At 42.3% G+C, this 15,478-nt stretch overlaps 1 protein-coding gene across 8 annotated transcripts in view; it reads right to left on the bottom strand.

The window, feature by feature from the left end:
* SULF2 (sulfatase 2) overlaps positions 1 to 15,478 on the bottom strand; it is a 235,256-nt gene that overhangs the window by 28,816 nt on the left and 190,962 nt on the right. For all 8 annotated transcript variants that reach the window (XM_043526701.1, XM_043526699.1, XM_037916013.2 and 5 more), the window contains 3 exons: positions 12,900 to 13,028; positions 11,895 to 11,951; positions 10,766 to 10,895 (listed from right to left, as the gene is read on the bottom strand). In XM_043526701.1, the coding sequence (XP_043382636.1) occupies positions 10,766 to 10,895; positions 11,895 to 11,951; positions 12,900 to 13,028 (316 nt within the window). The remainder of the gene's footprint in view (positions 1 to 10,765; positions 10,896 to 11,894; positions 11,952 to 12,899; positions 13,029 to 15,478) is intronic.

Genomic DNA, 15,478 nt, shown 5'->3' with positions numbered 1-15,478 from the left:
TGAACAAATGCAAAAGTACAACATGTCTGCAACACAGGTTTACCAGACTCACCAAAACATTAAAAACAGCCCAGGATAAATCGCCACTTCGTTAAATTATCTACACTCAAAATACACTGGTTGTTGCAACCTTCCCATTTTCAACGCATATCTTCTTTATTCTGTTTTTGCATTTGATTTTGCTTGTAGGCAAGCTCTTTGGGTGAGTAGAATGAAGGGAGCTGCCATATTTTCTATGCACTTTATTTAGCTTGAGGACAGTTGGCTTATTACTGTAATGTAACAAAACAATCACAGTTATAAATCAAAGATTTAGAAGGTTTTTTTAACTGGCCAGTTGCCTTCCATACGATTGTCCTTTACACCTGGAGTGCACAGTCTATCAGGTCTGGCAGAGGGACTCCCTAATTTCTAGCCTGCTGCCCGTTTCCTTGCGGACTTTACACAAAATAACCCACAACAGGGAGACCAGTCCCAGAAATGAGAGAACAAATTTTGGGACCGTGGCAATGGAGGAGCGAAGTTTAGTCCCAACTTTAAAAGACTGGCAAGTTATTTCCTTTAATGCTCTCCCTTCCTACGAATCACAGCATTCTCCAGCCTGACAGAATACTACTTCATTACAGTCCAGGAGGGCAACCCTGTGTGTAATCACAGCCCCACCCCACACAATACAAGGAGAGAAGCAACTTGTTTGAGACCTCCACCTCCGTTCCCACAGTCTATGTACCTGTGGATATGTCTACACTGCAAAAAAAAAAAAAAAACCTGAGGCACCGAATCTCAGAGCCTAGGCCAATAGTCTTCGGCTTGCAGGGCTTAAAATATCAGTGTAGATGTTCCCGCTTGGGCTACAGCCTGGATTCCAAGTTTGACGGATTCAGAGCCCAAGTAGGAACATTTACACTGCTATTTTTAGTTCCGCAGCCGAAGCCCCCTGAACCCAAGTCAACTGAGATAGGACACCGAGGGTTTTTCTTTGCAGTGTAGGCACACCCTGACCAAGCATGTATCTCAGTAGCTTTTTAAGGAATACTTCTCTCAGACCTCTGGCACTGGGGGAAGATCATGAAAACGTGTTTAACTGCACCTTTTAGGCTCGATCTACCTGCCACTGAAGTCAATGGAGCTGGGCTGGACAACCATAAAGTGAAAGTCATAATTTCCACCCAAGACGGATACAATCTCATGCCATCCAATCTCTATTTAAGCCCTTGTGTATTTTCAAATTGTAAAAAATTGACCTGTAGAGCCTTTTGGTACCACTGAATTAGGTATCAATGGGGGAAAAAATACAACAAACTTGCAATAAAGCAAAAGAAAAGGGCTCATTTTTAAAACATGGAAAGGTGTCTGTTACTGTCCCAAATCTACCACCACTGGAAAAACCCCGTTCATCTTGTAGTTTTTCTTGAGAAAAATTCCACTTTTTCTCTATTACAGGCTCTCTAGATCTGAGCTTCCAGGCCTCACCAGAACTTTGGGACATTTTCAAAAGGAAACAACAACAAACAAAAAACAACCCGCAAACCAGCAGCAGCTCTCAAGTGAAAGAATATTCTACAACCAACTTGCCGCTCTATGAGGAAGAATAACTCAATTCCCACAGCGAGATGCTTCTGGAGCTTGGGAACAAAGCTTTCATTTTCCTTTGAAATTTATACCACTATTTGCACAACAGCGAAGCAGAAAACAGCAACCCAGTGCTTGTATTGCAGAGGCAGTTTAAAGAAAAGGAGTACTTGTGGCACCTTAGTTTAGAGATCTTGCACAGTCCTGGCCAACCAGAGCTTGTTTCTCCACATTCAACGTATGCTTTAATTTTTTTTTTTTTAAAGTTCAAGACTTTGTTGCATGTCTGGTGGACTGGGAGCTACGGATTCCTGAGTTGTAATTATGGCCTGGACACAGACACCTTTTGTGGATTTGGACAAGTTATGTGTGTGTCCTAGGCCCCAGTCTTACTCAGATTTACGCACCTGCTTAGCATTAAGCACATGCAGAATCCCATGGGACTCCTCAGATTTGTAAAGTTAGGCATTTGCAGAGTTGGGTCCTTAGTTTCCTCTCTGTTAAAGTGGGATAAATTTACCTCCCAGGGTGTGTGAGGAAGAAAGCTCTGAAGATTAAATCACCAGGTAAGTATTTTTAAAATTACTTAATGTGATAAAATGTAACTACCCGAGTTTAAATTAAGAAATCCGTTTGCTTAATACCAGCTCTTACATTGGAGAAAGCTATATTTTTGAATCATTTTGATTCATCTGAACCTTGTTTTGGAAAATATACAGACCAGCTACATTTCCAGCTTAGTAGAACTCAGCTATAGAAAAATGATGCATCAGTAAAGACAGCCTTTTTCATAGACTCAGCAATGAGGAAGTTAATATGACAAGATGGTAACTGCTGTATATAAGTGCCCCAATGTGTACCCCAATACAATTTATTCTCTTCTTCCTTCATCTCACATCAAGAAAGCAAGAAATGCCCAACTTTCTCCTTCCATGTGAACTGGGAGAATTACATTAATTTGGTGCATTTAAAAATCTTCACAAAGGAGTTCTGAGCTGTTGTGAAAGTCACTGGAAGGCTTTGTTACAAAAGCATGTTTGTAATCAATAGGCCTATTTGCTGAATAAATGCACAAAGATACTGAGCAAAACTCTTTAGAAACATACATTGGACAATTGCACCAAAGAGAGAAATTCAGAACAAACCAGAAATGCTCAGAAATAGTTTGCTTCTATTTTTTCCAGAGATGTGTGTGCGTACTCAGTGGCATGCTCCCCATGGATCCTGCAATGCACCCTGAGCCTGCTTCTAAGCATTAACACCCATTTTGTCAAGGAATAATAGCAGCTGCTATCATTCCTGTCTGCTGTAGAGCACGTTCACACTGAGGGAAATGAGTACAACTTTCTGTATTTGAGTGGAGGGCGATTTAAACAATTCAAACTACCCAGACAAAGAGCGCCAGGTGCCCAGACAATTAATTAGGCTCACAGTCACAAATGATGACCACCCAGCAACAAAATATAATCATTTACAAATAATGGGTTAATGCAGCTAGCCAATAAATCCAAGCAGCAAAACACCCCCTTTTACCACTCCCTCTTTTTTGTCTTCACTAGGAAAAATCTGGCGTGTTCTTAACTCATATGACCTAACTCATGGTAACTAACATCTTAAAAACCTTAGTGAAGATGGGCAGTTTGTAGTTTTAACCAACATTAGCAGGTCATTGTGAACACTAGGCTCCCCTACAGTCTATCCCAACCTGCTGTGCAGGAGCCTAGGGTTTACAATGACCTGATACGTGTTAACCCTGCAAACTGACCTGTCTTCACTAGGATTTTAAGCTCACATTACTTACTAGGAGTTAGTTAATGTGAGGTCAGTGAGGATGCACTCCCACAGAACACACATTCAAATAAGAGGCTTTTGCAGTGTGGCTGGAAGCCATCAAGTTAACAACTCTTCATACTTCTCATTTCATATTGCTCTAGTAGAGGAATTCCTATTGTCCACATTGGGCAACAGTGCCAGTTAACCAGCTCCATCGGTGCCCACTGCCACCTATTTAGCTAGGCATACTCAAATGCTCTCAGCCCCTCCCCGACATGTACTAATCACAGCAGTCATGATTTGGAGAAACTGAGCCCACAGTTGAATGGGCAACTTCAGTGTTATGGAAAAGTGATCCTAGAATATTCCTTCACAAAGGCCCAAAGTATCTCCTACATGCAGAAATAGTTGGGCACTAAAACACAAATCTAGCAGCAGATGTATAAGGAACAGATACTTCTCCTTGACGCATGCAGACAGTAATGTCTTGGATTTCTTCAGTGAAGCTACCCTCTTTTAACACGTACGTAACCCCTAGTGGCAGATGCATGCTGTATTTTGTATTCATATCAAGAAGTCTTAATTTCCATCCCATTCCCTACCACCATCAAGTGGTTTTGCATTATTGTGCTTCAGAGCTTTCCTGCCACTAGAGCAATTACAGGTGTTAATTCAAAGTCATTACTTGGGGCTCCAATCAGAAATAAATAGCTGTGACCTTCACTGTAGGTTTTTTCATGCAGTTTGCTTATTTCCTCAGTGAATCTCTCTTTCAATTTACAATGTTTTTATTTTGGAAAAAGGGGCTGATCACACAATCCTTATCAGGTGAGACTCTCCCTGAAGCCCATGGATTCCAGGACTAAGCCTCAAGTCAGCATTGTGTGTCTCAGGAGTTTCTTCTTTTGCTGAAGGAAGGGATGAAATCCCAGTAGGCAGTAAAGTGAAAAGTGCAGCTCCAGCTCTGATCAGTTAGATAGTCACAAGCCTTCCTCCCTGGTTGGTTGGACTAATCAGGATAATATGGCAAAATCCTCTGGCTAGACGGGAATGAGTCACCTAGTCCACCCTCCTGTGCAGGACTGATTTAATGATTCCTAAATCATGCACAATCCGTACATCTCTAGTTTTCACTTGAATATCTCCAATGTAAGTAATTCTACAGCCTCTACTGGCACTTTGTTCTGTTGCCCAAGTGCTACCAAGCTTCCCCTAATACTTAAAATGAATTTTTCCTGCTCTATCTCTTCTTCTGTCCTTGCTGATTGAAAATAATTGGTCTGTCTTGTGTACAGCATCTATTTAGATACTTGTAGACAGTTATCTCTTCCCTCAGCCATCTTTTCTCTCGACTGAACACGTCCAGTTCCTTAACCTTTCCTCACAGGTCTTATTTTCCAAACCTTTTATCTTTGTTGCTCTCCTGTGCACTCCCACCAATTTCTCTATCAGCAAAGGATGAATCGAGTTTCCTCTCCTTCAAATCATCAGTACAGAAATAATACTTCCTGCTCTTCATTCCATTTGGCTTTTATTCCCTTACACTGGTTGATGACTTGTGAAACTCCTGACCAGTAGCCTCTGAGCTCAAATTCAGCTTCATCAAGTACTGCATATAATTCAAACCTTAAAATTACAAGATGAATGAAGGGAAACTTACAGACAGGAAGATGAAATTTAGGATGCTTCTTGGCATAACAATGAAACAGCCGTTAGCTACAGTCAGCTATATCAACACATGACCATGAATGAAAATTTAACTCTGAATTTAAATATTGTCGTTCTATAATTAATTTATTAAGACTATTAGTATTTGTACTATGGTAATGTCAAGAAGCCCCAGATGCAACTGACTCCCCTTGAACTAGGTGCTGGACAAACACAATGAAGGAGAACCCCTAAGCAAAAGACCTTACAATCTAAATAGACAAGACCAAGGGTAGGAGACGAAACAGGCAGAGGGAGGTGAGGTGGCATGTCTCAGGTCACACAGCAGGCAAGTGATGGAGCTGAGGTTAGAACCCTCATCACCGGACTTTCAAGCTCAACGTGCTGTCCACTGCACCACACTATGTGTGTCAGGGTATTTGGGTTTTGTTGTTGCTGAATTATACTGACTTCGGCCAGTAACTTGCTCCTGTTATCTTTACTGAAAGGGATTCAAAAAACACATCCCATAATTAACAGGAGGTACAAATGTTATCTAGGTTCCATGAAGCAGTTAAGCTCAACAATAAAACCCAATACAAGTAATATAATGGTTATCAACAGAGGATATATCATTATGGGCTATTTCTGGCTAAACAGAAAAGATTCATAGACTTTAAGGTCAGAAGGGACCATCATGACCATCTAGTGTGACCTCTTGCACATTGCAGGCCATAGAACCTCACCTACCGACTCCTAACCTCCAGCTGAGTTAGTGAAGTCCTCAAATCATGGTTTAAAGACTTGGAGTTACAGAGAATTCATCATTTACACTAGTTTAAACCTGCAAGTGACCCGTGCCCCATGCTGCAGAGGAAGGCGATAAACCTCCAGGGTCTCTGCCAATCTGATCCGGGGGATAATTCCTCCCAACCCCACTGATCATATACTGCAATAAGAAATAGATAGATAATCCTTGAAAACAACATTTAGGAAATCTCTGTGATTTTAATTTTCAATAAGGGACTGGAAACAATCAACAATGCCTCATTATTTTTAATGTCTGAACAAGTTATTTCTTGTTTTAATCACATATTAAGGTCCAGATCCTATGAGGCATTGAGCACCATGGATCTCGGAAACTCTTCAGAGGAGATTCCGGCTGGCTTGATAGCTCACTTGGTCGCACATGCCATACTGCTACAGATGCTAGATTCCTGAGTAACTTCCAGTATTCATCTCCGCTAGCCAGAGCATCACAAAGGCATACAAATAGATGTCTTACTGTGTATACTCTTTCCAGCTACTGTAGGAGACTGCTGTGCACTGTGGTCCAGTTCCCAAGTCTAGCCAAGATGTGCTCTGCCCAGGGTGCAGGAAACACCGGACAGAGGGAAAAAGGGAGGTCTAAGCCACCTTTCTACTTCCCTAATCCTGGGGCCAGTCAGGGGCCAGTTCAGCCTCCAACATAATAATTATGCTGACAGGAATAAAACCCTAGGGAGTGCTCTGCCAGCCATGGATCATCTTACTACAGCATGTTCTGGTCACCTTTATGCCACCTGAGTATTTCCTTACAATAGGCAGCGGTTCTCAAGTTGTGGGTCGGGACCCCATTTTAATGGGCTACCTTAGACTTTCTGGGGCCCAGGGCTGAAGCCAAAGCCTGGGTCCAAGCTGAAGCCCAAGCCCCACTGCCCGGGTCAAAGCCCACTGACTGGGGCTGAAACGCTTGGGCTCAGACTTCAGTCCCCCCTCCTGGGGTCGTATAGTAATTTTTGTTGTTAGAAGGGGGTCACGGTGCAATGAAGTTTGAGAACCTCTGCAAGAGGGGAATCTAAAGCACCCCCTGCATACCACAAAACAGCCAGAGGGAGGGATGAGCAACTAGCCTTCCACATGCAGAACTGTTATGTGGGAGGGAACTGGAGATGGACTCTAAATTCTCCTGGAGAAAATGGCAGTGCAAAAGGAAGCTTTTTAACTCTACACAAAGACATTTTGAGCTATAACAAGTAGCACAACAAAGAAAGAGCAGGGGATGAAGAGGAAATACTGCCAACTCAGACATCTGTTTTTCTTAGCAAATGGCTAAACACAATTATCCCACATCACATTATTTAAAAAGGAAATGTGCTATTTTTTAAAGGAATGGACTAGATTCACTCTAGTGATCTTCTAGCTGAGTGGGTGAAACACGCTAAGCAAATGTGTGTAATTACTCAAATGGAGTCCTTTGTGCAACTGTTATGATGATACTGAGGAGTTGCTGTGATTACTCCACAGAGCAATCCTGATATCATAATTGGCTTCCACAAAAGCACATTAATGCAGTCCGGTAGATAAAAGTGGGTCAGCTTCCGCTTACCAAGTCAGTATAAAACGTAAGGCCAAATTGCAAAGAAGAGAAAGAAATTGTGTGCACGCCATTAGGTGTCAGGATAAATGTTTTTTATTTCATGCGGGAAGGAAGAGCTCATCCCCCGTTTCGATCTCTGAATATGAATTCTGAACTGTTCTTTCATCTGGGGCTACAGTTGTCCTTTGTTGGATGTAACTAATGCAACACTAGCTGCAAAAGAAAACCTGGAAGGCTGCTACACACGTTCCCATAGCACTCTGTGGGTATTTGCATTCACTAGTGTCAACCCAACCCAACCCAAACCTCCCCACCCCCCCGAGAGACTTTGTATCAAGGGTTTTAACAGCACAAATGGTCTCAGTGCCCTCTTATTAACCTGATTACAGTTCAAGGAGAATTTTGTAAGGGGGAGAAATGACTTAACAGTTCAGGGTTGCAGGGACTGGCGGGAAGCGCTATTTGTAGTGATGGTATCTGTGTATACAAAGGAGAATTATAAGCTCTCCACTTTGCATTCAACACTCTCCTTACCTCCCCTCCATCCAGAACTCCATCCTCCTCCTCTCGTATGCCTCCTGCCTGGTCCTGATGATCTGCTTGTGCCTCTCTTCTAGCTTTTCTTTTGTCTCCTTCTCCTACTCAAGACTTCCTACCACCTTTCCTACTATCCCCTGTGCTTGAAGCATTTCTCTTATTAATAGCCTGGTCCAAAACTCAGTGAAAGACTCCCAATGACTTCAGTGGACTTTGGCCAAGGCCCTAATCCTGACCAAGCTACATCCCTCCATCCTTTATAATAGGATCTGAAAAAATCCACCTATTCTATGAAGCACTCTGGCTACTAGGAGCTGCTTAGTATTAAATGCCCTCAACCTCTCGTTGGGAATCCACCTTATGGGACCAGGACCGTGGGCGTGTCTACATGAGCATTTAGTTCACAGCAAGCTGGGGTGTGAATCTATCCAGCACCAGCCTGCTGTGGACTCACTGTCTATGTGGACCCTGCTGCCACACACTAACAATTCATTAGTTTGCTTTGATCTAGTCCTCTTCACTTTGATCTAGTCCCAGATCAAAGACGACTGGATCAAAGCAAACTAAATGAATGGTTAATGCACGGCAGCAGAGTCCACATGGACAGCTGGTCTACAGCAAGCTAGTACTGGGTAGATTCACACTCCAGCTTGCTGCAAACTAATTGTTTGTGTAGAAGAGCCCTGTGTTTGTACTGTAACTACTGCACCTACACTTTAAACTTCTCAGGACTGGGATTTGTTATGCATTTGGCATATTTTACCTATTGTGTAGGGCTGTCTAGATCAACAGCCCCAAACAAATAATAATATGCCCCCTTCAAGGTTTGTCTTGCTTCATTCTGAAGTCATTTAGATGCACCCATATTTAGGGACAAATTCTGCCCATAGACAACATATTCATCTCCCATTGCACTTTCTGTCTAGACAGAGCACTAGGGTGTGTTCTCTATAGCAAGGGCTGACTGGATTGAAATTCCCTGGGGAAAGCATCCCAGGGTCTAAAAGACTTGACTGTCAGGCAATTTTTCCTGATGTCCAACTTAATTTCTCTTTTGCTCAATATCATCCCATTACTTCCAATTACATCTTACTGAAATGCAGAAAACAATTATTTCCCTTTCTGACTACATGGACATGGCAAACCCATCTCACCTCTCCTCTCAATTTACCAAGAATTCTGGGTAGAGATCTGACCCCTTTTCTCACTTTTGCTTGATGTCAGAAGTATTTTACTATTCACAGAAATGTAAGTGTGTGCACATGCATATGTGTTACCGTACAGAGACTGACCTCCCCCCCCACCAAGGACTGTGACATGCAGTAATTTCAGGGAAAAAAGCCCTGCATGCAGCTATGTAACCTCTTACAAGGAGACAGTTCCAGTGTCTATCTGAACTTATGTGAAAAATCTTGACCCTTCAATCCCTACTACAAAGTTCCAAGCCACAGGGAAGAGAATAGCATAAGAAAGAAGTTGAAACAGCCCTCGCAGGATACATAGTGATGGGAACAGAATAGCTAAGTTTCCCCAGAAACTTTGTAACAGAAATAGCTAACATTCCCTCTGACTTCTTCAAGAGCCTGACAACTTTAAATATCTACTGTTTGTTCCTATTCATGTGGAGTGCCAGTTCAAAAGAAATGATGGCAATAATCCGCTGCACCAAAGCTCATACCAGTGAGACTTTGGTACTTTGGACTTTGAAAAAGAGAGGAATATGACCTCTCGTGCAGTTAGACCTAAAAAGGAAGCCACAGGAGGAAAAGGAAGCCTGGAAAATCAGCTCTGGGAAAGGTTCTTACTGAACGTGTCTGATCATCTGAGTCAGATCCGAACAGCTGAGAAACTATGGGTCAATTCACAGGTGCACTGAGCACAAGATTGGTGCAGCTGGCAGTAGGGGAGGAGGTGGCTAAGGGTGGCTTTACACTACATTTTACTGTCCTTCCTGATCCTAGGACTGCCCCCTGGCACAAGTTAAAGCATCCACAGGGCTGATGTAACATGTACCAACTCATACTGGCCCCCTAGTGGCCATTACTCTGGTGAAACTTACTAAACCTGTTACTAGAAACAGTGCATCCTAGCCCTGGGAGCACCCCCTTCTGGCTTCTACACCAGGAGGAATCCTATTTAGGACAGCTTGTGGTACCTTTGCACCACTCTGGGGGCACAAAGCAACTTTATATGGGGCTGTTCCTTCTGTTCCTAGTGGTGTACTATAATCATTTGCCGAGCTTCTCCTATGTAATTTGGGTCTGGGCTGTGGACATTTTCTATTTGTATAGCAGAGCTACGTAACAGTCATAGAAACCACAGACACAACTGACCAATCAGACAGCTAAGCGTTCATTCTCACACACAGTTAACACATGCAGTCGTGGTAACTGTGTATGCAAACTATGGTTTTCATTGTATATTTGTATTAGTGATAGGGGCACATGGAGCCCAGATTAGACTTTATGTTAGTATATTTAAATTCAAATTCAAATAATTAGAAAAATATATATGAGATCATAGCAAAGGGAACTATGTACATTTGGAATAATTTTTCCTGTGGTGCTCAATGTGAATTCTCAACACTAATGTATCCTGAACTTCATTCCGTTTGGGGAACAGAACGTTAAAATAATCGAGGCCGTTCTTTTACAGTAGCTGGGAATCGATATATAGGCACTTGAATAAGCAATTTCCTGACTGCCAGTCAATCTCATAAATGCTGTAATACAGTTCTGAGCAAAGGCCACAAAAATGAGTCACTTGATTTATAAGCCGGCATTGAGAATGAGGTGAAGGACGTTATCACAGTTTGCAAGTGGTGTTAAACTTAGCTCTTGATCTAACTTCTTGCACTGTGTGCTAAATATGCCTCACCTGCCCAAGCTGTTCACAGGCGGTCTGATACTCGGCTCGCTGGCAGAGGTCTTTCACACGCTGATATTTGGGCAGGAAGTTTTCTTCCTGAGCATCCACCTTCTCATTCTCTCTCTTATGCAGTAATTTACTGGAGGGGAAGAAACAGTGCATTCCATTAAGACTCATTTGAAATACTACACAGGGTCTGCCGGAGTGGCTCAGACCATCCCTGTCGGTGTCCTGCGTCTCCCAGTGGCCAAAATCTAATGCTCCAGAAGAAACTGAATTCACTCCACTTCTCCCATTTGCTTTGAAAATGCACCAGGCTACTAGAGCTATCCTGCAAATGTGGGAAGGTGAGACCATGCTGCCTCCTCAAGTGGGAGATCTGATTAACCCAGTAAGAGCATACATAACTACAAGAGTTAACAGAGCTGGGTGCACGGAAGAACCCTAAAATCAGAACATCCCCACACTTTGTGGAAGGAGGAGTTTCAAAATCCAGACCCCAAACGCAGAGCAGAAGCTTGGTTCATGCCTCTCTCTAGCTAGGAGTGTTAATAAAATGATGCAGTCCTTTCAAAAACCCAGCTGACCACAAAAGCCTGATCTGCAGAGGTACTGGTTTCACTGCAAGGTGGATGCAGGGAATCCATGCAAGGCGACCATACCCTCCTGGGTACCATGGAGCTATACTCTGCAAGTGCTAGGTGTACATTCTTGTACATGAACACAGAAATTGGGGGCAGGACAGATGTGGGGGCAGGGCTAGTCAATCTGCAACTAGGAAGATCAATCATCTTACACCCTCTTCGCATGCAGGGTGCGGGATAGCAGTCGTGGAGCTGCTCCCACTCTGTGGCTTGAAGGGAGGGAGGAGGGCAAGGATTCATTCCTCTTCACCCCAGAACTGGCACCAAACCGCTCTATGCACAGCACCTTATGCCAACTGTGTGCAGGGACCAGGGCTAGCACAAAGCTACCATACAGTCTCTCCTATCATAGACTCATTGGCATTAGGTGTATGACAGCAATGCCACTACCATTGCAGGGATGTGATCATAGCTATGGGCTTTCACAGGAGGCTCCAGCCATGCAGGATTCTCCTATTTAAGCAACTTGGCTCTGTGATTAACTCTTTCCTTACCCTCTCTCCACAAGGAATGAGTCTCTCCACACCTTCATCTTTTTTTTAAAATGGAACCTATAAAAACAAAATTCTCATGAAAACCAGCCTCTCCTCCCTTCCTCCCCATTGCTCCTCCAGAAACACAACCCACTTCTCCCGCAGGAACGTGTAACTGTACAAAACAGACAGATGTGTGTCATCAGTGCTAATCACGAAGGAATGTGGGATGGATTTGTTCTCATGGGGACAAAATCCACAATGGAGCTACAGACTATAGTCACGGTTTCTATACAAAAACCACTGAGGCACTGACAGATTAAGTGATTTGCCCAAGGTCACAAAGGAAGTGTGTAATTAAATTTAGATTTTCTGGATCCCAGGTCAGTGCCTTACTTGCAAAACCATCCTCCTGCCCTGACAAAAGCCCTTTCCTGACCCAAATGCTCTCCTCCACCACAAGCGCACATTTCCCCACTCCCTCTCTCCTCCTCCAGTTGCTTTTTCCTCAGACTATTGTCTGTCACAAGCACCCATGTGAATCTTCTCCCCCAGCTTTTTCAGGTGGAGGTGTTGAGGATATGTCTCAGAAAATAATTATGTATTTCCAATATAACGATATAAACAACACAGAATCTGACTTTATATAAAGCATCGATGTATGATTAGTTTTTACAGTTTAAACAATAATAAAGGCTTCGTTTAAAAGACATAGCTATAAATGATGCCACAGACGCATTTAAAATCTGTAACTCATGCAAACAGAAATATCCCCATGACCAAAGGTCAGTTCACACTCACACACATTATATTTTGCTATCAGAAAGGCAGATACTATATAGCTAATAGATTGATCTGGCCAACTAAAAAATTGAAGTCAGTTAAATAGCGCTGAACAGGTCTGTACATTTTCCTGTGAAACGTGTCTAGTCTATATCTGTAATTCATTTGGTTTCCCCTTAAATTTATCTGCAGATGGCTGAACACACACAGATACACACAGAGACACAAACTTCTTTTCTTTACCTATTAACTGGTCTGTCAGAATCCAGCAGTTTTAGAATGGATTTACCATCCATGTCAGGTGGAATGTCCAAGCCTGCAATATCTAGAATTGTAGGAGCAAGATCAATGTTCAATACAATGTGAGGATTCCTGAAAGAAATATATAAAGACCCTGCTTAGAGAATCTTTGTGGAAATTGTGAACTACCATCTTAACCCCAGCCCCTCCACAGAGGATATGGGATCTGAAAAAAGCTTAATCTGTGACATCAGCACAGAACAAAGGGAGATATTATCCAATCAAGTCGGGTATTGAAACGTATTAACATATACAATATTACAATATTTAAATTACCCCCAGATGCATAACCCCAAGAGAGGCTAATGTGAAGATTTAGTTCCAAAGCAAAAGCATTTCAGACTGAATATGAAAAAAGGTTATAAGGCAAAATAAGTTAATGAGTAAAAGGAAGGGTTCAACACTATTCTGAAATGTGAAAAAGCACATAACAACTCCTGTGGTGTCTTAGAGAATTAATGTGTAAGTCATCTAAAGTGACGATTTTATTAAAAATAAAGCCTGGCAAATAGAACACACTTTGTCTATTTCAACATATATCACAAAAACAAATATCTGGGCCTATGGCACCGAACTGTTTGTTACACAGAAAGAGTGAAGAGAAGAAATATCCTGTCTCACTACCCAAAGGGAACAGCTAAAGGGTTGGTTATTATAATTAAGAGTGTGTGAGAGGGAGGGAGAGACAAAAGATAGATAAGATGGAGGCAAAAGGAAAATACAGCAGAATAACTCCAACTGTGAAAGTTCAAATGTAATAACAGAGCCATCCTATATACCAGCCTCTCCATTCCGCAAAGTACTGATACAGCCAGGCATCCAGTGTCACTAGGGCAGTTAAACAATTTAGTAATGTACCCCTTCATCTCACTCCAAAAGCAGATTGAAAAGAGTTACAAAGGGATCTCACTAAACTGGGAGACTGGGCAACAAACTGGCAGATGAAATTCAATGTTGATAAATGCAAAGTAAAGCATATTGTGTTCACCCTGGATTTGAGGGGTGCATGTACCCCAGAATGTGATTAAGCCAATTGCAATCATATTATGTGCACTCAGCCACCATGAATTAATAAAATAGAACACCACATAGTTAATGGTTAATTTAAAAGCAGGGTTTCTGGAGGCAAGGTCAAAACTAGCTGCAGTTTCCGCTCAACAGACTGGGAGGAGGGAAGAGAAAAAGTCAACAATTGAGACTGAAAGAGGATAAGTGGACAAGTGGACAAGAACCTTGAATTTGGGCGCCTTTGATATAAAAGTTTATTATGACTAAGATTGTTGGGAATGTTTGTTGATAAATAGTTTATCGAAAGGTAGGAAAAGTGATGACCCAGTAGGGGTCACTATGATTTTTGTGTTTTGTAATAGTTAGTTATAAAAAGGACTAGATAATATAGTGTGCTTTGGAGAAGTCCTCTGAAGCTATCCTAAGAGACACTTTTTTCGACACCTTTTCTCCCCGGCGGGTAAGCAACTGGCCACTGCAGACCTGTCGTCAATTACTCAATACCGTCCCAGAATTTAGATAAATATATGGGATGTTCTAAACCTATTGCGTGCATCTGTGTGTGCTTAAATCTAATAAACTGTAGTTTTAGATAAGAGCACGCTTACTTGTTCCCATTAAGTAATTCCTGATATCCCTTGGAGTGAAACAGTTAAGTTACCACTGCTGTGGGTTCTGAAAACCCCGGGTAACAACTGGAAAACAATCCCAATTGTACATACAAAATGATGGGGTCTAAATTAGCTGTTACCAGTCAAGAAAGAGATCTTTGAATCATTGTGGATAGTTCTCTGAAAACACCTGCTCAACGTGCAGTGGCAGTCCAAAAAGCTAACAATGTTAGGAACTATTAGAAAACAGATAGATAAGACAAAAAATATCATAATGCCAATATATAAATCCATGGTACGCCTACACCTTGAATACTGCATTTAGTTCTCGTTGCCCCATTTCAAAAAAATGTATCTTAGAATTGGAAAAGGTCCAGAGAAGGGCAACAAAAATGACGAGGGGGATGGAACAGCTTCCGTATGAGGAGAGATTAAAAAGACTGGGAGTGTTCAGCTTGGAAAAGAGACTATTAAGGGGGGATGTGATCAAGGTCTAAAAATCATGACTGGAGTGGAGAAAGTGAATTGGGATGTGCTATTTACCTCTTCACATAACACAAGAACCAGGGGTCACCCAGTGAAAATAATAGGCAGCGGGTTTAAAACAAACAAAAGGAACTACTAGTTCACAAACTGCACAGTCAACCTGTGGAACTCGTTACCAGAGGATGTTACGAAGGTCAAAACTATAACCGGGTTCAAAAAAGAATTAGGTAAGTTCATGGAGGAGAGGTCCATCAATGGCTATTAGCTAACATGGGCAGGGACACAGCCCCATGCTCTGGGTGTCCTAAGCCTCAAACTTCCAGAAGCTGGGAGTGGCCAAGAGGGGATGCATCACTCGATAATTGTGCTGTTCTGATCATTTCCTCTGAAGCAGCTGGCACTGACCACTGTCGGAAG

This window comes from Chelonia mydas, chromosome 13, assembly GCF_015237465.2.
Source record: "Chelonia mydas isolate rCheMyd1 chromosome 13, rCheMyd1.pri.v2, whole genome shotgun sequence".
Lineage (NCBI taxonomy): Eukaryota > Metazoa > Chordata > Testudines > Cheloniidae > Chelonia > Chelonia mydas.
This window is presented reverse-complemented; position numbering and strand designations above follow the sequence as displayed.